At 35.9% G+C, this 22267-nt stretch overlaps 2 protein-coding genes across 4 annotated transcripts; one reads left to right on the top strand and one right to left on the bottom strand.

The window, feature by feature from the left end:
• Window positions 1–7295: 7295 nt before the first annotated feature.
• LOC112025066 (uncharacterized) lies at window positions 7296–9032 on the top strand. Its single transcript, XM_024057734.2, has 3 exons — window positions 7296–7396; window positions 7576–8441; window positions 8690–9032. The coding sequence occupies exons 1-3, from the start codon at window positions 7368–7370 to the stop codon at window positions 8776–8778; spliced, it is 984 nt and encodes a 327-aa protein (XP_023913502.1). The 5' UTR covers window positions 7296–7367; the 3' UTR covers window positions 8779–9032.
• A 3670-nt stretch (window positions 9033–12702) lies between these two features.
• Window positions 12703–20104, bottom strand: LOC112025058 (pectin acetylesterase 3). Of its 3 annotated transcripts, none has more exons than XM_065782858.1 (13): window positions 19870–20104; window positions 19492–19766; window positions 16961–17043; window positions 16594–16723; window positions 16404–16477; window positions 15748–15834; window positions 15546–15670; window positions 15383–15443; window positions 14989–15042; window positions 14803–14880; window positions 13731–13836; window positions 13454–13599; window positions 12703–13005 (listed from the first exon to the last, which is right to left on the bottom strand). In XM_065782858.1, the coding sequence occupies exons 2-13, from the start codon at window positions 19709–19711 to the stop codon at window positions 12898–12900; spliced, it is 1272 nt and encodes a 423-aa protein (XP_065638930.1). In that variant the 5' UTR covers window positions 19712–19766; window positions 19870–20104; the 3' UTR covers window positions 12703–12897. The 3 variants fall into 3 exon arrangements, with proteins under 3 accessions (XP_065638930.1, XP_023913489.2, XP_065638929.1); XM_024057721.2 differs by having other exon boundaries at window positions 19879–20104; XM_065782857.1 differs by lacking the exon at window positions 19870–20104 and having other exon boundaries at window positions 19492–19843.
• Window positions 20105–22267: the final 2163 nt, after the last annotated feature.

Genomic DNA, 22267 nt, shown 5'->3' with positions numbered 1-22267 from the left:
TGAGTAAATCATTGCATGAGACCAAGATTCGATACCTGCCACTAGAGAAAGCCATCCTGGTAATAATGCTTGGTACATAGAAGCTACCTCACTATTTTCAAGCACATACGGTGGTTGTTTTTACCCAACTTCCACTCAAGACCATACTCAGAAGTGCTAACTACACAGGGAGAATAGATAAATGGGGCACTGTTCTAAGGGCTTTTGACATCAGGTATATGCCTGTACCTCCACAAAGGGGCAGGTCCTCGCAGATTTAGTAGCCGAGTTCACTGAGCCCTCATTAGAAGAATTAATACCAGCACAGAACATGGATGAAAAATCGGTTGGCGTAATCTCTCGAAAAGGCCCCTCATTCTAGGAGGTATATGTAGACAGTGCGGCAAACCAGAAGAGGTCTGGAGTAGGGCTAGTGCTAATATCCCCAGAGAGGATCATTATTGAAAAGTCAGTAAGACTAGGCTTCACGGCCACAAATAATAAGGCTAAGTATGAAACTTTGCTTATGAAAATGGCCATGGTTTAAAGAATAAGAGGAAGGTCAATGGAAATCTTCTCGAACTCAAGGTTAGTCGTTGGACAAGTGCAAGGGGAATTTGAGGCGAAAGATGAAAGAATGCAAGAGTACCTGAGCCAAGTTAAATGCTTGCAGTCGGATTTTGAATCTTTTAATTTGCTACACATCCCCAGAAGTGGAAATGCACATGCTAATTCTTTGGCCACGCTCGCCACATCCTTGGTGCAGGATTTGCCTAGAGTTATCCTCGTCGAAGACTTGCATAAACCTACGAAGACAAGGAGGGAAGCAGTCCGAATTCATCAAATCAGAGCCGAGCCCAGTTAGATGGATCCTATAGTTAAACTCTTAAAATAAGATATTTTGCCTGAAGAAAGGTCAAAAGCTGACAAAGTTCGAAGGAAGGCAACTAGATTCTGGCTATCCGAGAACTAGAAACTGTACAAGCGCTCCTATTCAGGACCGTACTTATTATGCATACATCCTGAAGCAACAGAATCACTTCTAGAAGAGTTGCATGAAGGAATATGTAGAAGTCATACTGGAGGTAGATCTTTGGCTTACAGGGCCATTGCTCAAGGTTATTGATGGCCGAATATGCAAAAAGAAGCCCATGAATACGTTAAAAAATGCGATCAATGTTAACGATTTACGCCAAACATACATCAACCAAGTGGAGTCCTTAATCCACTATCTAGCGCATGGTCATTTGCTCAATAGGGCTTAGACATCGTGGGTCCATTCCCTAAGGCTGCAGGAAACAAGAAGTACCTTCTAGTCTGCACAGATTATTTCACCAAATGGGTTGTAGCCGAGCCTCTAGCCAACATCAGAGACGTAGATGTAAAGAAATTTGTCTGAAAAAATATTGTCACTCGATTTGGGATTCCTCACACCCTCATTTCGAACAATGGCTTTCAGTTTAATAGCAAAGCATTCAGGAATTACTGTGAAGAGTTGGGAATCACGAACAGATACTCTACTCCTGCTTATCTCCAGGGGAATGGACAAGCAAAAGTTGTTAACAAGGTCATAGTAAATGGGCTAAAGAAGAGACTAGATGACGCAAACGGTAAATGGGTGGAAGAACTGCTACACGTACTTTGGACATACAGAACTATGCCGCGTAGGTCTGCTAGAGAGACCCCCTTCTCAATGACCTCTGGGGCTGAAGCTATCATACCTCTGGAGACTAGGTTCCCAAGGTTAAGAACTAGTTCATTCAGTCCGACTAGTAATAATGAACAGCTAGAAAAAAGTTTGGATCTGATTGAGGAAAGAAGAGAAAATGCAATGGTTCGATTAGCACATTACCAACAAAAGCTCAGGCAGTGCTATGATGCCAACGTTAAGCTAAGGCCTCTAGAACCTGGTGATTTTGTGCTTAAGAAAGTTGTGGGCACTGCAAAGAACCCAGCTTGGGAAAAGTTAGGACCCAATTGGGAAGGGCCATATCAAATTACTTTAGGGACTGGCATTGGGGCGTATTTCTTGGAAGATTTAAATAGTCATGTAATACTGCACCCCTGGAATGTAAACAACCTTAAAATATACTATTATTAATCAAATATTTTCTTTAATCAATATGCCAATTTATTATATAAAGTTTTTGGATAAGTGTTTAAACTTAAATCCAATCATGCCTGAAGTCCTCGGACCAGATGATTTGGGTTAGTTAACACTCGTTTACAATTCTCCTAAGTGTTTAAACTTAAATCCAATCGTGCCTGAAGTCCTCGAACCAGATGATTTGGATTAGTTAACACTCGTTTGCAATTCTCCTAAGTGTTTAAACTTAAATCCAATCGTGCCTGAAGTCCTCGGACCAGATGATTTGGGTTAGTTAACACTCGTTTACAGTTCTCCTACGTGTTTAAACTTAAATCCAATTATGCTTGAAGTCCCCGGACCAGACGATTTGGGTTAGATAACACTTCCTTACATTTCTCCCAAGTATTCAAACTTATATCCAATTATGCCTGAAGTTCTCAGACCAGATGATATGGGTTAGTCAACACATCCATACAGTTATTATTAATGCTTAAACTTAAAGTTAATCATGCTTGAAATTCTCGGATGTATTTAAATAAACTCTAACTTATGATAGGCTTCTTTAGTCATATATTTAATTCAAAATCAATGCTCAGTAATATTCTCTGTAAATGTTCGAGAAGACCTATGAGACTTCCATATCATTCATTGCTTTCATTGCTTATTAATAATTCTTATATAAATTACTTTTTTTTCCCGTATTGATTTAAGTTATTTGCATCATCAGCATGATATCGTAGTTAAGGCTGCTTATGTTACAGTAGCTACGAGTCAGTTATTTGCAGTAATAATAAGCTTTATAAAATGTACAACGAAGACACTGAAAATAAAAGAAACAGTTTCATTGATCAAAAGAAAGTACATTGCAATCCCCTACTAAAAAAATTAAATAAAAAAAAAAAAAAACTATTACAAGTATGAAATAAAAATTCCTAAGTTTTTAAGCCTTCATCTGAGGGGCCAAAGGGTCAGTAACCTGGCTGGACTGAGTAGCGGCAGCACCTGGGGCTTGATTTGCTTAAAGATCCTCGATTTGCTTGCCCTGACCACCAGGCTGACCAGACTCTATTGGAACTTCAAGAAGGGCAAGAGGGATCTGGCCGACCAAGGGATGCTCCAAGGCTTTCGAGAGCTGTTTGGGGGGAGAGGAGTCAGGGCCTGGGAGTTCACGAATCTTAGGATCGTAATAAATACTCCCAAGCTATCTCAAATCAGAATCTGCCGAGACTCCAGCAGCATCTAGGGCTTTACCCCAGGTTATGTCGCAATAATCTCTGCAGAGTGTGGAGAATTCCTCTATGAGTCTACTTTGGGTCTCCTCCACCCCAAACTTATATGCTGCTTGCCTTTCGGCCTCAACTGCCTCCTTGGCCAACTGAGCACGAAGACCTTTGACCAACTCTCTCTCTATCTCCAGATTAATCTCAGTCATGCACAACTGTTTGCGTTGGTCTTCAACCTACTTTTCAGCGGTCTTCAGGCCAGCATCAAGATTATTCCTTTGACTGGTCATTTCTTTCAGCTGCTCGGATAGCCGATAATAATCTTCTTTCAGCTAGTCATTTCTTTCTACCTCTGACAGAGAATAGGCCTCCGCCTGGACTTCAATATAAGCCTTTTTATTCCATTCCTTGGCCATAAAAACTTGCTGGGTAATCTACATAGCAAAATGAAAAATTTCAATATAAAGCAAAGAAAAGAGACGAATAAAAAAGATCAACACCTTAATTGAAGAAGTAGATCAATTCACTTACCATGGCTAGATCCCTCTTAAGGGATAGGAAGAGTTCTTGTTGGCTGAAGCGCTTGTAATCCTCCATATTTTTAGGTAGGAGGAGTGGCTATTCCAAGGTTACAGCGATGATACCTGCCCTTCCCCCTTGATAATTTCTTACAGAGGTATCCCAAGGGAAAGGAGCACCATCCAATTCCAACTTAGGACACCAAGTGCCTTTAACCCGTCGTACCTCAGCAACGAAATGATCTTTTCGACTTTCAGTAGACTTGGATCTTTTACTACGATGGTCCTTGACCACCTTCTGTTGCTTAGGCCCTTTTGGAGGCATCACCTCCTCTTCTTCAGTGTTGGTCATATGCCTTTTCTTCTTCAGATCTAGTAATGGCTGTAGGCCGAGATCTGAAGGGACCTGAGGAGGTGGTGGGGGAAGATTAACAGCTAGTCGAGACAAGCCAGTTCCTTTAACCCCAGCTCCTTTGTTCCTAGCCTTCATTAGGTCCTTCAAGCTTTCCATTTCCTCTTCTTCTTCAGAGGAATCGTCTAGAAGAGCAGTTATCAAAATAGAAGGGCGAACACTGGATTGCCTGTCAATCTCTTCCTCGGCGTCTGAAATTGGAATCACCTGAACTCCTTCTAGTGCCTCTTCTTCAAATTGGAACTGATCGATCTGTTTCTCAAGCGAAGAGGTTGAAGAAGCAACTCTTTCTCTCTCTGCACCCACTTCCAAAGGAACCTGTTGAACTGGTTGTATGAGCTGTGGCACGCCCTGCAGATATGGATGTGGTACGGGAGGAAGATTGGATGGCGCTAGAAAATTGGGCCGAGAGACGTCTATTCGATTTATCCGATAATCTCCCTGCCTTATAGCGTTGCAGACCAGCTGAAAATCTTTCGATTTTGGCTTGTAACCGAGAATAAGAGGAACAGCCTGGAGCTGTCCGTCTTCACTTACAAAAATTTATGATCTTAGTAAGTAATTAAGCGCGGCGACATTTGTGAGGCTAAGCTAAGAAGTAACGCATTATTTATCTGTTAACACCACAACAGAATTAAGTATTGTCAGAAACTTGAAAACACTGATACAAAGAAAAGAAAAATTGTTAAAAAACGAAGATCCTAAATTTGCTGTTAGGAGACCTAAATCTAGGATGTCCCGCCTGGCTCTCCTGGTTGGGTTGGGCAATGAAGACCGTCATGCCACGCACCCGAGACGATAAGATAGTCGTCTTTCATCCCTTTGTTAGATTTGGGAAGGTAGGAGACGAGCCTAACAATGTCGAATCGAGATTTAAGATAATATCCCACTCAGTTCTGGCTGTGACACTCATACATGTGTACCACGTCAAGCCAGGTGAGTTCCAAGCCTAGGTGACAGTTCAAATAATTAATTGCTCCTAAGATCCTAAAGACATTGGGCGCACACTGGTCAGGACTAAGCCTATGGTTTTGGAGATAGTCTCCAGTAATGGGACCTATAGGGATAGTCATTCCCCCTTCTAGGAAAGCAATGATGGGGATTATAACTTCACACATCCTTCGATCGGTCAGAAGTCTCTCTGGGGGACAATATCTCAAACCTACATCTTGAGGTATGTGATATGTTTTCCTAAATTCCTCTATCTGGGCAGGACTATCCACCATATACATAAATCTACCCATCTCAGTTAAATAAAAAAGAAAAAAAATACTAAACGTGATGACTAGGGGTGAATATTTGAAGGCCGAGGAAGCTGGCTGAAGAGAAGATGAAAAATTTGAAGAAATGGGAACTTATGTGAACTAAATTGGAGAATGATCTTTAAATCCGTAGGGAGATTCTTACGGATTCTTGAAAGAAATGAGGTTGATGATTTGAAGAACTTAGTGGGTTTGAATGCTCGAGTTCACTGGAAAATAAGAAATTGCAAAGCAAAAGAGAGAGAGTCTTTTTTGAGGCTTTATGTAGGGGCCAGAAAGTGGGTGGGAGTTATCCCGCCCAAATCTTGAGGAAAAACATCATCCGTTAGATCGATGGTCCATCATTGGATGCAAGAGACAAAACGCCGCTTGGAGCAATTAATAGCGCTTCAAAAATACCGAAATGTCAGCGACAATGATGAAGCGCCTAAATCTATGCTCACATGCGTGTAAACTCAGGTATTTTTGTGTTTTAAGCTTTTATTTTATGACGAATCAAAATCTTATTTTTTCTCCTCGGATGCGAGGGAAAAATTAAAATTTTGAAGGGCTATTGTGGGGGTAAAAGCCCAAAATTATGTATTGGGCCTAGGACCCTATTTTAAGGTTAAGTTATGTCCGAAGAGAAGAAAATGGTTGAGAAGGATTCCGTGTGGGAGAGATATACCTAGAAATTATCGAGGAATATAGTCCGAGGAGAGCATCAGTAGTCCGGAGAGTGTATTCTCCTCGGATGTAAAGAGTCTCAATCAAGCAAATACCTGTGAGGTTTGAGTGATCTTCCTAACGATTCCAATGATAAGGATAAACTTTGGGCATGTATAGAGATGATAAGAACGGAAAAATATCTAAAGGAAAAGCTGCTACCACCGCATTAAATGCATTGCAGCAACTTTTCTAGTCGCATTAATGTGGAGAAGACCTCTGAATAATGCAATCTCAACTACCACCACTCATAGAGAACCGACGAAGATATCTGATGGGATGTATGATCAAGTGAACGTTTAGATGAAGACAAGTAGACGATCAAGATAGTCTAAAAGAAAATGAATGTAAGAGACCTCTTACAGAGAGGGAAAAAAAAGAGGAGAGAGAAAGAAGAAAAAGAGAGTTTACTGAAGTTTCAAAATTGTATTAGCCTTTAAAACATTAGTTTGTCTCTTCAGACTTCAATCTATCTGAATTTCACGTGTGTTTTCATATTTGTTCATCCTTTGTGATCTGCATGAGACGTTGCTTAGATCACTTAGTCTAGCTCTTTCACTCACTCTCTACAAATTTATTGTGTTGGGCTTGTTAGGCTCATATCTCATATCTTTTAGGCCTGGCCTACAAACCGAGACCCTACAAAATTATTAACCAGTGTCCTAAAGGCATTCGTTAGCATTTCTTTTAATTATTAAGTGCATATGTGAAATATACACAACACATAAACTAATTAGGTAAGATATATGATATTCAAAAGTCAAGTAAACACCATGCGTTTGCATATCCAATTAAAAATGTGGAGGAATTAGAAGATTGAATTAAAATGGCGAATTACCTAAATTTTCAACACCGAGTTGATATCATAACAAATTAAACTTCAAAGTCATCAGTCAGACCTACCCTATCCTATCCTCCCCTACTCTCAATCTCTTTTGAATTTTGATATATTATTTAGGAAAAAAAAAAGAAAAAAAAAAAAGAGATGAGACACGTAGATTGCGAAGTGACACATGGTGTCATTATAGAAAGATAAAATTGAATTTAAAGATGAAGTCATGAAAGGACAGGGTAGAGGGCACATTAGGAAATATATATAGCAGAAGAAGCACAAAAGGTTCGCTCTTTTAAAGAGCTGTCTTGGTTCCTTTTTACCTTATCATAAAGTGAGAAAAACGAATGATTCACAAGAGCCCAAGCGCCATATGGTACTACTATCTTCTAGTCTCTGCTCTTTCCTATCCTTCTCTTTTCTACATTTATTATAGTATTATATCACTTCCCCCCACACACTTAGATTATATTTATTATACGCTTTACCTTCTTCTTTTTCGCTGCTGCTGCTACTACTACTACTAGTATCAATAATTGATACTTCAATTGTTAGGTACCAACTTTGTGGAGGAGAAACAATAGCTAGATTGTTGGATATGGCTTCAGATGAGACTATGACCATCCACTCTTCTATGCAAGAAGATGACTATGAGGATGATATCTTTGATGGGTTTGATCATGATCAACACCCAAATCCGCTCAACCTGTCAAGGCTTTCAGTGTGTACAAGCAGCTCTATGTATGGGAATGATGAAGATGATGATGATGATGATGATGTTGGAGACAGTGGTATGAGGATGTTCATATCACGGTTGTCCATTGAAAGCTTTGATGCAGACGAGGAATTCTCTGATGACAAAGAAGGAAAAGAACTGACAGGTTCGCTGTCTGACTCTGATAACGAACTGGGTTGTTATTCACTGCCTGCAACACCACCAAGACGTAGAAACCGAGGTGGCTTACTGAGTCATCGGCAAGTGATGGGAGTGAAAGAGTATGCAAGTGAGAATGAAGCTCAAAAGGGTGTTCTAGGAAAGCAAGATAAGTCGAGGAATAATGCAAGGAGGAGAAGGAGAATCGTAAGGGATAGATGGATGTTGGAAAATAAAGGCAGTACTAGCAGTTGTGACAATTTTAATTGCAACAGCAAGAGCAAGAACAGCAACTACTTCAGTGGGGAAAGTGACCAAGGTGGTGTCAATGGTGGTGCAGGGTTGATGGTGATAACTAGGCCTAAAGGTGGAAGTAGGTCATTGTGTATGGACTTGGATGAAGTGAAGGCTTGTAGGGATCTCGGGTTCGAGTTGGAACATGAGCGCATGTTGGAGATACCTTCACATCGCTCTGTTTCTGGTTCCACACTTGACACTAGCAGTGGTGGCAATTCCCCAATCGCCAATTGGCGCATCTCTAGCCCAGGTTAGTAGTACTAGTGCTCATTGACTCATTGCCACGCAAACACACATAATTATTTGAAAAAAGTGGGAAAGAGTGGATCTTTTGGAAAGCTAATTTGCAAAATTGAAACATAAATCATGATATTAGCAGTTTTTGCACATGTAACTTGTGGTGTGCATTTGAAGTACTTGCTCTTGATTGACTTTGAGTGAATAGGAGCACATATTACATTCAAAACATCTAATTGGGTGTCAAATTTTGTAACTTAGGTGATGATCCACGAGATGTGAAAGCTCGGCTTAAGGTTTGGGCACAGGCAGTGGCAATAGCATCTGCATCTCCTAGACAGGGCAACTGATTGCTGGTCAAACTATTACTACCTGTTTTCCGATTTTGGATGAAGAAAGTTGCTTACTGATTTTGCTTTCCACGAAAGAGTTTTTCCTCTCTTTTTTTGGAAGCTTTTTTTCATTTTTTTGTTTCTCGGAGTGTTCTGTATCCTTTTTGGTTATGCACTACTTTTGATATGTAAATCGCATCACTGTAAATATAGCACGATTGAGGAGGGAAAAACACAATTGCCTACTAGTATGATTTTTGAGTTTTGGTCTATCTGCCCTTGTATCTACTCTGTTCAATTTTTGCAACTTCATTGTTTTGAGTGCTTTTTGCATTGGGATTGGGCTTGGATTGGATTGTGTAAAATACCGTGTGTTCAAAAAAATGTGTGTGAATTCATTCAGTGATTTACAAATTTTACATGATGATGTTGTTGACCCAAAGTTGATGTAAATCTCAAAGGTGATGGATTAGACACATATACAGCAAAAAGGAAAATGTTAGAAGCAGTCCCAAGTTTGGAAGGCAGTGCGTGAGAAGAAAAATCCGGTTTGGTTTTCTAAGAATATTCCTAAGAATGCTTTTATTTGCTGATTGGCTATTTATAAAAATTAAAAAACTGATCACAATGGAAATGCTAGCTGCTTGGGCTACAAGGATGACTTATTGTGTGTCTTTTCTGCAAAAAGTTGCACTAACTAAGGCAAGATATCATTTATTTTTTTAATACTTCTTTTCTAAAAGGGTATGAGAAGATATTTTAAGAGGATGCCTAATACTTTAGACAGGTTGGTCATTAAAATGTTGAGCTTGATTGGGATTTGAGGAAGTTTAAGGTTGCTTTTAAAAAGATCTTTGGAAATTAGTATTGACTGCTGTCATTTTGCCACCTTTGGTTGGACAAAATCAAGTATTTATAATGACAAACTCCATACTGAGTTTGAGTTGATAAATTCCATCATTGTTGATGTTTAGGCATAGGCTTGCTTGGGTTAATGATGTAAAAAACTTAATTCAAAATACATTTCTTTGTAGCCTTTGGAGGATACCTGATTCTGTCTTTGAGAGGCAGAGGTAGTGTGCTCTATTGTTATATTGGCTGCAGCTGTAATGGTGGTAGTTCTGTGTCAACAAGCTTAAGCTGCTGTGTTTTGTAATGTTATTTGGCTTTAATGAAGTTTCTTAGTTTCTCATTCATCCCACACCAAAAAAAAAAAAAAAAAAAAAATGATTCCAGGTTTGATCTCAATTCCGAGGTGTTTTAGCACATAATTCAATGTTCTTTTTCTTATTTTTTTGGTGACTGCATAAATTCAATTTTCAAGAGAGATAGGCAATGTGTAAACAGGCACAATGGGCCATAATAATCCTATACCCCATGCTTAGAGTGCATGAAAAAGCCTGGGAATTGTTCAAATTTTACGCCAATAATAGACTGCAAAGTGCAGAAGCACATCAGCCAGGGCACGGCACAGCTGTTAACGAGTAAAGAGCAAAGACTGATTGGATTTATACAAAAAATAATCATTTTTGAAAAATTACAGGCATTAAAACCCTAATGCACCTTTGGGATTCTCACCTTTGGGATTCTTATAATCAGTTTCCCCACATCCACTACCACCTTATTAAATATCAGAATCAAATAGAAAAACGTAAAAAGGAATTGAGTGGCAGATTCTGAAAGGATATCAAGCGATGAAATCCTGTGTTTGTATTTATTTTTTGGTTTATGCGTCAATTTGGTCATAGTACAATTGCATTGTTGCCTGCAACACTTCTTCGATTTCATAATTTGACTTCGCCTGCGTTTGGATAGCACTCAAAGTTACTGTGCGTTTCCAATTCTGCGTTTCGGAGCTTTTTTTTTTTTTTTTTTTTCAACGCATGAACAGTAAAATCACTGTGCAGGAGACAATTAGCACTGTTCACGCACTGTTTATGCATTAAAAAATATTAAAAATGGGTCCCACAACACCATTCACACATTTAAAAATTATTTTGCTACAGTGTTTTCAGCAACAATCAGTTTTTAGCAACTTTCAGCAACAATAAGTGCTATCCAAACAGACCCGAAATCTCTAAAATATTAGGGGTCTGTTCTGCCTCAACGAATAGGACTTTTCTTTTGATCAAGAGTGTGGTCCTTTCGTATCAAGAGTAACTACTGACAACTAAATCCTAAGGAGAAAACCATACAACTACGTTATGATGCAATTGAGAAACTACAATGAACTATATGCTACAATGCAATGAAAACTGATCTATCAATGCTTGCTATTAAGCAGAACATAAAATCACAGCAATAGGATAATTACAAATCTAATTAAGAAACTAGAAGATACAGCTACAAGACTACTTATTTGCATCAAAGCCTTAACAATAATATGGCAATAGCGGCAAGGTAGGGTCGGATCAAGGATATAGTTCCACTCGAGGCGGGAGCAGGTTAGATGTATACACATACTGGGTAGGGCAAGGTGAGCAAATCCCATCGCTGCCTCGCCACCTCTTTGGGTGGAGAAAATCACGCAGGGTAGGGCAGGTCAAGCAGGATGAAGATTTTTTTGCCCTCCCTAACTGACATAATCCTAAGCTAACAAATATAAGTAAGATTATAGTAAATATCAATTTCGGATGTGTCCTTCACCTAGGATGTAAGCCTCTATTTATACTTGAGCTTCGACAATTATGGATGGTTATTTGCAATACATGGAGCTTTATTCTTAATCTTCTAGGACATTTCCATTGAGCTATCATCGAGCCATGAGAGGAAGGGGAGTATACTCCTCGAGTACACAATATTTTCCCAATTGCAATTAGCACATTCCACTTTCATGTTTTAAATGAGGAACTACCACTACACCATCACGTGTTAATCATGTTACAGAATTACCGTTTCTAATATATATTACAGGTGTTCTTTCCCTCTGGTGCCAGTGTACCTTAATTATTACTAACACTCAGACATGGAGATAGACTCGAAGATATAATCAACTCTCGCTGGAAAAATTGTAACCCCATTGTGAATCAAGAACATGTTATGGGCATCAAGAAGGCACTTAGCAGATACAGTTGGGTAAAAGTCAACCGTGTGGACTGGGAATATGTCATGGTCGATAAATCATCACTGCATAGGAAGATATTAATCTCAGTTTCGTTATTCGAATTTTACTTCAAGCCAAGAAACTAGAAAGACCATATGAGATTGTGATCTCTGTCTACTAATAAAGACACCCCTGCAGGAGGATTGTAAGCAAGTACTGAAACAAAAAATCAGTAATTCCTAGACTACAGAATGGCGGGCAACATGCAACCGTATCACCTATTAGATATGGGGCTTAACAAACAGTTTGGTGGGTACCTTCATTTTACATCATCTCCCTCCCTTCATGCAGCTTAATTCTACTTTGATGGTGAAAACCTGATAGTGCTTTTGTTTCCCTCCCTCCAGCCTTATTCTACCATCAAATGCATTCTTCTCAACATAACTAAAAAAATTATCATTTAAGCGTCATTCACACGTTGTCTGGTCTTTTAAAAAATAAAAGGCACCATTCCTCTAAAAAGAAAAGGGGTGAAAACACTGTTTTTTAAATTCATGGTCATTCAAAAATCCTCTGGGTAAGGAACTTAGTTATCTGAAATTAAAACCTCTAAATGGCAACAAGTTTTTGACATCAAATCCGTTGTTCTTGCCACACATCTTAGGTTTATGAAATTATAGTATCCTTTAGTGGATGCTTAATGCCTAGAGGGGAGGTTAGTCATGTACAGTTTGGGACTTATAAAGTTAACAATTGTGTAAAGTTGCAGATTTCCCGGCTATACAATATTTAGAACGAATGAATTAGATTTCGTTTCACGTAGAGGTTGGCAGAAGTACTGATGGGTTTGTGCATAAGGTGCATCATTTCTGGAAATTTGAGTCTGATAAACCTTCTACTGAGACAATAGAATCTCATTTATAAATATCATGGCCAAAATCCATGAGTAAGAATTTGCTAGCTATTATAGTTTGCACTCCTCAGCAAGCTTGAATTTGTCACTTTGACAAATGAATGTTACATTTATTCACAATTGGCAATTGGAGCATGACAAATAAGTTAGCCACATGAGGTGACATTGAATAATTTTGCACTCACTTGAAAACTAGATTGTGACAGGTGTTGTCACAGGGGTAGGCACAGTCAATAGCTTTTACCTGTACCCGATCAAAATACCAGTCTCCAACTGACTCTGCAACCCCCTGCATAAAGAATAATGTAACCAAATCAATATGGACGAAGTTCATACATTTTTTTTTTTTACTTAAGTAATATATATATATTTATGCGTCCGTGTGTGCATGTAGAATTTCGCAAAGATATTAATTAAGGGCGTAGAGTCAGATTTAAGTTTTGGCTCTTTCAAAACTAAGTGTACAGTGGAAATACAGCAAGTACTACAGTCTGTCCACCCCCCCCCCATCTCTAGCTTTGCGACATCTCACTCTCAAACATCTTAATTTTATCCTATACCTCATTGAACTCCTACTTATGTATCATACAGTAAAGTTATGCTTACAAAATGTGTCAAGACACTAAGGCATGCACCTAGATGGAAGCCAGAAAATGAACAGATATGAGTAAAATTTGATATAAATAATTTACAATGTCACTGTGTGAGAGAACTACAGATTTCGAGATACTGCATACCTTGTTTTTAACTAGGGGAGAATCAGCAGCAAACCATGTGTCCTGTCTCTCAGATTGGCAATGAGCAAAACAGGAATTTAAGAATAATCCATTTTGACTGGACCTTGAGAAGTCTCTAACGGCACTGAGCATTTGATTTCTAAAGTCTGCCTCATAGAAATAAAAGGAAGAAGAAAAGAATTATATAATATGCTTATATAAACATTCATAACAAAGATTGCTGAACAAAGGAAATGAAAACATGACCAAAAAATAATAATAAATAATTCAAGACTACCTTGAAGAAACTGGATCTGTGATGAATTACACCGTTCATGGTTTGATTTGCAGTCATCCCAAGAGCCATGAGGATCAGCTGATCGTGGAGCTAAGCTAGCTTGGAGCTGATGAAAACAAATATAAGAAATTTAGTCCTAGTAATTTCAGGTTATCTGGGTCACTGAACACCATTTCAAGTCAGAATACAATGACAGCACAAAGGGCACAGGGAAAATGTTTTAACCTTTAGGAAGTCAACTGACTCCACCAATGACCAAACAAAAACAACCAAGCCTTAATCCCAAATTTTTTGGGGTAGACAGAATTCTCAACAGATTCGAAAAAGGTCGGCCACATGTATTCTTTTCCACTATTCCATTGTATCTTAAGTCATACTCTTTGTTACCTTCTTAATTAAGATGTCCTTTTTTACTACTAAACGTTATTTTTGGTCTTCCTCAATCTTTTTTCGTTCCCTCAACTTGAACCAACTCACTTTCTCACCAGTGCATTAATCGCTCTCTTTTGAACATGACCAAACCATCTTAAGTGACTCTACCTCATCTTTTCATCAATAAGGACCAACTTTATCTTTAAACAAATTTTCTCATTTCAAATCCTATCTTTCCATGTATTTCCACTTACCCATCTTAACATTCTCATTTCAGCTATACTCATTTTATGAATATATTGCTTTTTAGTAGCCCAACATTCAATACCATAGAGCATAAATAGTCTTGTAGCAGTCTAATAAAATGATGTTTTCTAACAATGGCTGTTCAACAAAAGAATAGATTCAATGGAGGACTCAAAAGAGTCAAAACTGAATGTCTAAAACAAACTAGCATTTGATGAAATGATGTTTTCTAACAATGGCTGTTCAACAAAAGAGTAGATACAACGGAGGACTCAAAAATGAATTCTCTAAAACAAACTAGCATTTGCAACTTGTGGACCGTCGACAAAGCATAGATAACTCATTGTCAATTCTTGTCACTGATATATTATTGGGATGACATAAATTGTTTTAAGGAACAAAAAATTATCATGAAGATTTTAAAAAGTAATAAAAAAATTTATAAAAAAAATACCTGCCATGCATCATAAGCTGCATTGAGAAGAAACAATGGTGTCTTGACATTTGCAATCAAATTCTGAGGGAAGAAGCACTGCAAGAGAGAGAGAGAATGAGTTCAAATACATCAAATTTCCAAATGTTCACTCTTATACATTGAACTCATGAAATTTTGTGACAATCAAGAAAGATGGTAACTAACTGAAGTTGGATCCTTGTTGTTGATACAACTCTTTGGCAGATTCCTTTGTACCCCCTAAAATTTCAGACAGATATCAATTATTAAAACTTCAGAGATGGAAAGTGAAAATGTATACAGAACCCATAAATTCAAGATTGCCTCAACTAAAATAAATAAATAACAAGTCTTCAAGAAGATTATTTGTCACAGTGAAAAAAAAAAACTTGGGCAATGAATCAACCAATGCTTAATGTTTAACAAGTAAAATGGCACTAAATTTTCAGAATGAAGCACTCAAATCAGTTTGAATGAAACCTTACAACTGGTCCTTTTAAAAGTCACAAGAAAACATTTTCTCTTTTTAATTTTGAATTGGGTTTGACAACCATTGAAATGAAAAAATTATGCACAGTACCTGTAAAGTAACAACACCTTTAAACAAATTCCTTAGAGTGTGCCCACCAGATACGTCAATTCTACATGGTCAAATGAAATCATCAATATAACTAGTATTGCCAATCAACAACTTATTTGCTAATAGAAGTCACAAAATATTTTTAAGTAATATAGCTTATTACGCATCAAGGAAAAGTCCAGCATCACTTAGACATTTCACTTTGGTAGTTTTTGGAAATAGGTCCCGAAACTCATCACAATGTATTATAGATGCTAGTCCCCCAGCAGAGCATCCAGAAAGAAGAGCCTGAAATAGATTTTGACATAAAAACTTGAAACATCAAAGCTGACTAACAATAAAAAAGTATATGTTAAACACAAAACCTGGCTAGCTTTCTGCATTCCTTTGGACATCAATTCTTCCATAGCAGCTAACCAAATCCGTTGTCCTCGAAATACTAGTTGTGCAGCCTAAAAGCAAATCAGTTACTTCCACATGCAGCACTAAAGAAGTCATACAAATAACTAGTTAAATAAATAGAGAAAGTCTCTATGCCAACAGATATTTTACAAAATCATAATACATGGAGATTTCATATTTTTAATAGGTTTAGAAGAAAACAGAGCTTAGTCTGTCAAACAACTATGCATCACTATTCTTCCCCAAAATATAATTTTATCCTAGTATCTAGGAGAAATACAGGCCACTCAAATCACAAAAGTGTACCGCAATCAGTCTATAATTAGGATGAATTATGAGCTTCCAAGGCTAGAAAAATGCCTATCAATCAACTAAATTGTCCGAATCAATGATATGTATAAAACTTGATAGCTGCACACAGAAGAGGACCTTGTAAACACTAAACTCATGTTACTTTGTACTAATTTAACGTTTGAATCATAATACACCAGTTGGCTTGAAATTTTTAAACTGATTGCACCATAACTCTTAAAGAGCTAGGAACTTCTAAGAAAAACTCATGCAATAGGAATATAATGTTTAAGGAACAAGTGTGAAGAAAGAATATGCTCTAACCAACCTCATTCCCACCATCCCCACTGAAAGATGCACCATCACAGTAACGGATCTTGACTCTGTTCCAGTTAAAAAAATCTGAAAGCACAAGAAGCTCATGCATATGAACATGCTCAGCCAAACTAACAACAGTAGCCTCAAAAAGAAAAGTTATTTCACATAGATAGAGTAAGCATCAAGGCTTGGAAATAAACCAGGGCTTTCTTCAGGTTTATTGCTCAATATTCCTGTGAATGGTAATTCCTTCTCCATATATTTTGATGAACCACGTCGAGTAGTTTTGCGGTAAACACAGTTTCTTATTGTATTACACCAACCCCCTCCCTGGACCATGACATTATGAAGTAAAGCCATAAGCATTAGCCAAAACATAGTATTTAAGAAATAGAACGCAATACTAATTTTTCATTTGAAAGCCACATAACATTTACATCTAAAAACCACTTCATAGTATACAAGCAATCAAAATGGCATTCACTAGAAAAATTTAAATGAATAAATAATAGGATCAGCCTTCTTTAGAAACCTAGAATTTCAATACTTCAATGTTGTGTCACACACCTCTAATTGAATGAGCCAGCTGTCTGCACCAGATTCGTAACCACGATGCAGATGGTAACCCGGCAGCGTCCCATCCAAGCAGACTGTTGCAATTTAAGACAACAAACAGATAACTCAGTACCCAAAAACTCAGTTCACCATAATTTAATGTTAGCTTTTAGAATGTGGGCTAAATTTTTGTGTCAAAACAAAATATTGCAAGGATTGTAATTTATTCAAGCTTAATTTGTATTAAGTCCAGTCAAGAATAAGAATGAAGAATTCAAGTTTCAAAAGACTCACTGGATTGCATGATCTCATAATAGGAGTAGCAATGGACCTTTAGCTATATTCCTTAATACGGTTCTATCTTAGCCCCTTTACCTATTGATTTAAGGGCTCCCATTGAACTTCTTTTAAGGTCCTCTATGGAATCATTTGTATGGGGTATGTTATAACTACCCCATTTTGAGATTTTAGATTCGTAAGATCATGATAAATTCCCCTTTACTTGATATTATATTAGAAAAACGGTAGTTTCCCTACAACTAGTATAGTATAGCACAGCATAGCAGAGCAGTCAGCTTCAAAGAATCAAAGCTTACCTATTATTAGAGAAAGGGCAAGCTAGTGCTTTAATAATAAATAATATAATAGAAAGGTTAGGGGCTAATAAGCTATTGCAGATAGATAGTTTGCTTGACCATTGCTAGACCGAAACTTAAACAGAATGTTTGCAAGACTTTCGCTTTGCTCAAGACTTACTCGACCAAAAAGCACTAGAATGGTAAACCAACATCCTGTGCAGTCTATTTAACTTTTCTCTAATATAAACCAATCCTTGCTACAGAGAGAGAAGCTACCATACAAGAACAAATCCATGAGCCAAACCTTCTTGAGCCTAAAGAGTTCTAAATTCCGCTCCCTATAGTGTTTCTCCTTATGAGACATTTTCAAAGTTTTTCTTTAAGGGTTGCTCGTCATGCGCCATGACCATGAAATAAAACACCAAGAGTGTTGTTCATCCAAATTACACAAAACCTAAACCTCCGTCAGTGCGTTCATTGGTAGAAAACCTCCTAAGAATTCTTTGAAGCACCAGAGTTCCTGGTTTATTGTACAGTTTCTTCTATAGTGGATTTTCTATAGGTTTGGATTCTAAGGCAGTTTTTTTTTTTTTTTTGATGATTTTATTCATTGGTTTTCCACTTTCTCACTAAAATTTGTGCATTTGATGCTTTTATTGTTATTGTTTTTAGATTTGGAGATTGATAACTGTGATTGAACTATCTGTTTGGGGTCCATATTAATCAATTAATAACTCAACTATTAATCTTTTATATATATATATATATATATGAGACTATATAATCAATTAATCCACTTCTTAAGGACTTTGGGATCCATATCAGGTATTTTCAGATATAAATCGTGTAATATATTTCATGTTACTCAAATTTCATCAACAAAACAAACATCTAAAACAATCCCAAAAATTTGAACCCCGGTTCCCTTCTTAACCAATGAACAGCTGAAATGGAAGAAGAAAGAGAATACAAATCCTCTATCCCATTTTTTGTGTTCCGCTTTGAATTTAAATCTTCATAAAGCATGTAAAATAGAGCCACATCATCTAGTGGGAAACAATGGAGAATTATTAATGGAGTATATGTCTGAGGAACAACAAAAATTACATTTTAAAGCCTATAATTTGGGAGTTCTAGTAAATTAAATTTTGTTATGATTAAACTCTACAATTTCAAAAATACCCAATAATTTTGTTATGATTAAACTCTTTTTTGTTATGATTAAATCCAATAATACGAAATCTCCATGTATTATGAAATCTCCAGAAAAAATGAGATTTAAACTCTGCAATTAAACCCGATAAATTGAACTCTACAATTTCAAAAATAACAACTTAAACCCGAGATTTGAAAAAGTAAAAACTTAAACACCAAAGTCGTTCAACTTAAATGTGTTGAGGTCTAATTTGGTTTTTTAATTTATAGAGTTTAATTTCTTGCTTTTAAAACTATAGAATTTAATTTTGTTAGTTTTTGAAATCTCAAGGTCTAATCTGTTATATACCTTTGAACCATAGTGTTTAATTTGTTACACCCCTAAATTATAGGGTTTAAAATGTAATTTTCTTTAAAAATAGTAGTAAAATTTAGAAGTAAGCCAATTGTGGCAATCAATCCATAAGTCATAACTGGATTGCATGAAGGTTTGAACCAACCTTTGGTAAAAATAATTAGACCTTTTCATGCTAACATAAACACGAAATTTGCCATACACAAGCAAAACTCAAAAGTCCAAAACCCAAATAAAAGATGAAATATAATATATATATATATATATATAAAAGTTTCAAATTTTAAAATTTAAAATTAAATTAATTAATAATAAAATAAATAAATAAATAAAACCCTGAAGTTAGAAATCATGGGTATGAACTATGAAAAATGGGAATAATGTTAGAAGCTGCCTCTGCGTGAAGACAATGTACAAAACAAACACAAAGCAGAGAGAATGAGAGAGAGATATACCAGCTCCTGTAGAAGCAGCTCCTTGAATAAGGGTGAGGGGAACCATGAGAGGTTTTGAGGAGACAGGTGAAGCTGCTTTATCATTCTCCACCAAAGAAAGCAGACCCTCTTTCTGCTTTTCTATCACAGTTAAGTCCTCAAAAGAACCCAGCTCAGATCCACTCAAAACCACCCCAACAACACAGCAAACATAACCCAGAACCGTCAATATCACCTTCATTCTTCTTCTTCTTCTTCTTCAGCTCAGTTCAACTACACTCACTCACTCTCAACCTCTGTAGAGAGAGAGAGAGAGAGAGAGAACAGACAAGTAAGAATGCAATGCAAATGCAAACGCAAACACAGGCATAAATAGCGGAGAAAGTGAGTGAGACTGACACTGTGGACCTTTGTCTTTCTGTGTGTCTCTCTCAAATTGTGTGAAGGAGCTGTAACCCACGTCCCAGTCAGTCCCTATCCAACTTTTAATTGTGTGCGGCCATTAAACACTTCCTTCCTTTTTCACTGCTCTAAATTATTGCCAAAAATGTTTACTCCTCTTACGAAGTATAATGAGAAAGAATCTGCAGAGAGTTTTATCTTTGATTTATTACTGATATCATTCTGGAATCTGGGGTCTATTATTGTTTGTAAGAAAAGTTATTTTATTGTTCATCAAAAAAGAAAAAGTAATTTTATTATTATTGTTTGAAATTAACTACGGAAGAAGGAAATATAGTCAATTCCACACTCGAGTTTATGTTGAATTCAACGCTTTGTCCCACACTTGTAAAAAAAAAAAAATTTTGTTTATTAGAATTTCATAATAAATAAATAAATAATTAAAAATGTTTTGTTTATACTTTTGGTCCTTAAGCTGTCCCATAATGTGTCACGGAATACATGATGTATTTTGAAATGTTTTAATCTATAGATAATGTTTAGATATTGTTTATTTTACTGAAACTAAAAATTTATTGTTAAAAGTACTATAAATAAAAATAAAAGTTAATTGAAATAATATAGTGGGATTCATGAATAGTACTAAAAAGTACAATGAAATCCATAAATAATAGCAAAAATAAATTTAATAGTAAAATAATTTTAATTTTTCATTCTTATCCAAAATCGCATACTAAATACATGTCATTAAAAAATAAAAATAAAAAGAAAAGAGAGACAAATCGTCAACATTCAAAAGTTGAACTTATTACTTGAGTGATTAGATAAATAATTAATTATTTTCCTCCAATTTAAATTAAAAGTCAGACTATTTTTATTTTTTATATTCTTGATTGCATGTTATTAAATTTGTTTTTATCTTTTTTGTAATGAAATTGCCTTTTATCTTTTGCTGGACTTTATTTTAATTGTTGTTTCCAAAGCACTTATATTTAAGTAAGAAAAATCTAAATATTAGAAAAATATAACTACTTTCTCAAAAAAAAAAAAGTAGAAAAATATAACTATACATTTATTATATATAAATAATTAATACATGAAAATAAAACATTTACCTTATTAAAAACCTCTGTAATTACATATCATAAATTGAGGCTACAGTATTTTCTAATTATTATACCAAGATAATTAATACATGATAATTAATAGGTATTTATTAGCCCTTTTGCATTTATTAGTCTAGATATGAAATTTTAAAAATATGGTAATTATTAATAAGTATTTATTTATTATTGTATTTTGTATACGAAACTATCTATTCTACCATTAAAATAAAATATCACTTGATAGTAATTTTTGAATTAAAAAAAATCAATAATGACATGTAAAATTGTGAGACATCAATAACTTTTGTTTCAAAATACTATAGGGTAAACCAAAAGTCAAACATTGTGGATGTAGCATTACTCTTATATTATTGAAGATTATTTTCTCAAAAAAAATATTATTTAAGATTAGTGCACCAAGATGATTAAAACATGGTAATAAATCATTTTATCCTATTAAAACATAGCAATTAATTAGTGACATTTTTTTTTTATATACAAGATAGAATTTCTACTCTAACCTAATCTAAATGTATATAGGTGTAAAACTCCCACTTGGAGACTTGAACCACGGTCATTGCCCTCCACCTCCGACAAGCATTTATACTTGTGGAGTGACTATCGCACCAAGAATGTGCGGTGGTGTAACATTTTGACATATATGCAAAGTATGAAGTAGTGGCAAGCTAATTGAAGATAAGTATAAGAGAAACGCGTGCATGGTGGCTATTTTTGTTGCAGCCTCTTTTATATTTTCTCTAAATATAAAATTGATAATTATGGTAATTATTAGTTGGTATTTATTAGTCTAAATATGAATATTGCTAATTGCGATGATTATTAATGGGTATTTAATATACTTGTGGCATTTATTAGTCTAAAATGGATTAAGATCTTCTAGAATTCCTATGGTACTCTACCATGTAGAGTTCTTTTAATCTGAACCTTTCATTTATAATAAATGGTCTAGATTTTGCCATATCATTAATCTACTAACAAATCTACAAAAATAATGATTTTATTAAATAACTGCTCATAAATGATATTTATTACCTTAAATGCGAATAGTGGCTATGACATTGCAGCATTAAATGCAAAAGAAATTTGCTTATTTAGAAAATTGATTATTATGCACATAGACCAAGAAGCATATATATATATATATATATATAACACAACTCTTTTTTGAGAAAGAAATATATAACACAACTTGATCCTTCAAAGATTCCGTCTTTTCTAACATTTTCTTGCCAAAATCTAACTTGTAGACACAAAACAACTTTGTACGA

This window comes from Quercus suber, unplaced genomic scaffold (assembly GCF_002906115.3).
Source record: "Quercus suber isolate HL8 unplaced genomic scaffold, Cork oak 2.0 scaffold_318, whole genome shotgun sequence".
Classification (NCBI taxonomy): domain Eukaryota; kingdom Viridiplantae; phylum Streptophyta; class Magnoliopsida; order Fagales; family Fagaceae; genus Quercus; species Quercus suber.
This window is presented reverse-complemented; position numbering and strand designations above follow the sequence as displayed.